General features: G+C 32.9%; 1 protein-coding gene across 3 annotated transcripts in view; it reads right to left on the bottom strand.

Moving 5' to 3' along the window:
* Window positions 1-243: 243 nt before the first annotated feature.
* The window catches only part of LOC106877312 (RNA exonuclease 4), a 74048-nt gene continuing 73604 nt past the window's right edge, over window positions 244-687 (bottom strand). For all 3 annotated transcript variants that reach the window (XM_052978041.1, XM_052978043.1, XM_052978042.1), the window contains exon 6: window positions 244-534. In XM_052978041.1, the coding sequence (XP_052834001.1) occupies window positions 460-534 (75 nt within the window). In that variant the 3' untranslated portion in view covers window positions 244-459. The remainder of the gene's footprint in view (window positions 535-687) is intronic.

A 687-nucleotide genomic window follows, 5' to 3' on the forward strand; every position in this document is an offset into this window, starting at 1 on the left:
TATATGTATATATTTATATATATGTATGTGTATATCTATATGTCTTTGTGCCTGTGTTTGTCCCTTACTACCACTTGACAACCAGTGTTGGTGTGTTTATGTCCCAATAATGAAGAAGTTCAGCAAAAGAGACCAATAGAATAAGTACTAAGGTTAAAAAACGAATAAGCCCTGGGATTGATTTGTTCAACTAAAAACCCTTCAAGGCAGTGCCCCGGCATGGCTACAGTCAAATGGCTGAAATAAGTAAAAGACAAAAGATATTTATTAGGGTTCTTGTTCTTTTCATTATTAAAAATATTTTTATAATCATTATTATTATATTATTATTATTATTATTATTATATTATTATTATTGTTGTTGTTGTTGTTTTATTATAATCATCATCATTATTGCTGCTATTTGGCTTCGTCCTTTCTCCATTGTTATATTCACCATTATTCTCTTCTTCCTCCTTCTCACTTGTTCCATTTTCGCTCCCAGTTCTTCCTGTGTTTCCTGTAAATTCCCATCGTAGCCTGTGCATCAGTCACCTGTCAATGAGAGATAAGAGTTAAATTATTTGCTGGTGTGGCTGTGTGGCCAGAAGAAGCTTACTTCCCAAGGGGCAGGGGCAGGAAATTGTATAATATCTTTATTATCATGGCTCTAATATACTCTTAAATTCTGTAAAACAAATCTGTTTT

Source organism: Octopus bimaculoides, chromosome 29 (genome assembly GCF_001194135.2).
Source record: "Octopus bimaculoides isolate UCB-OBI-ISO-001 chromosome 29, ASM119413v2, whole genome shotgun sequence".
Classification (NCBI taxonomy): Eukaryota; Metazoa; Mollusca; class Cephalopoda; order Octopoda; family Octopodidae; genus Octopus; species Octopus bimaculoides.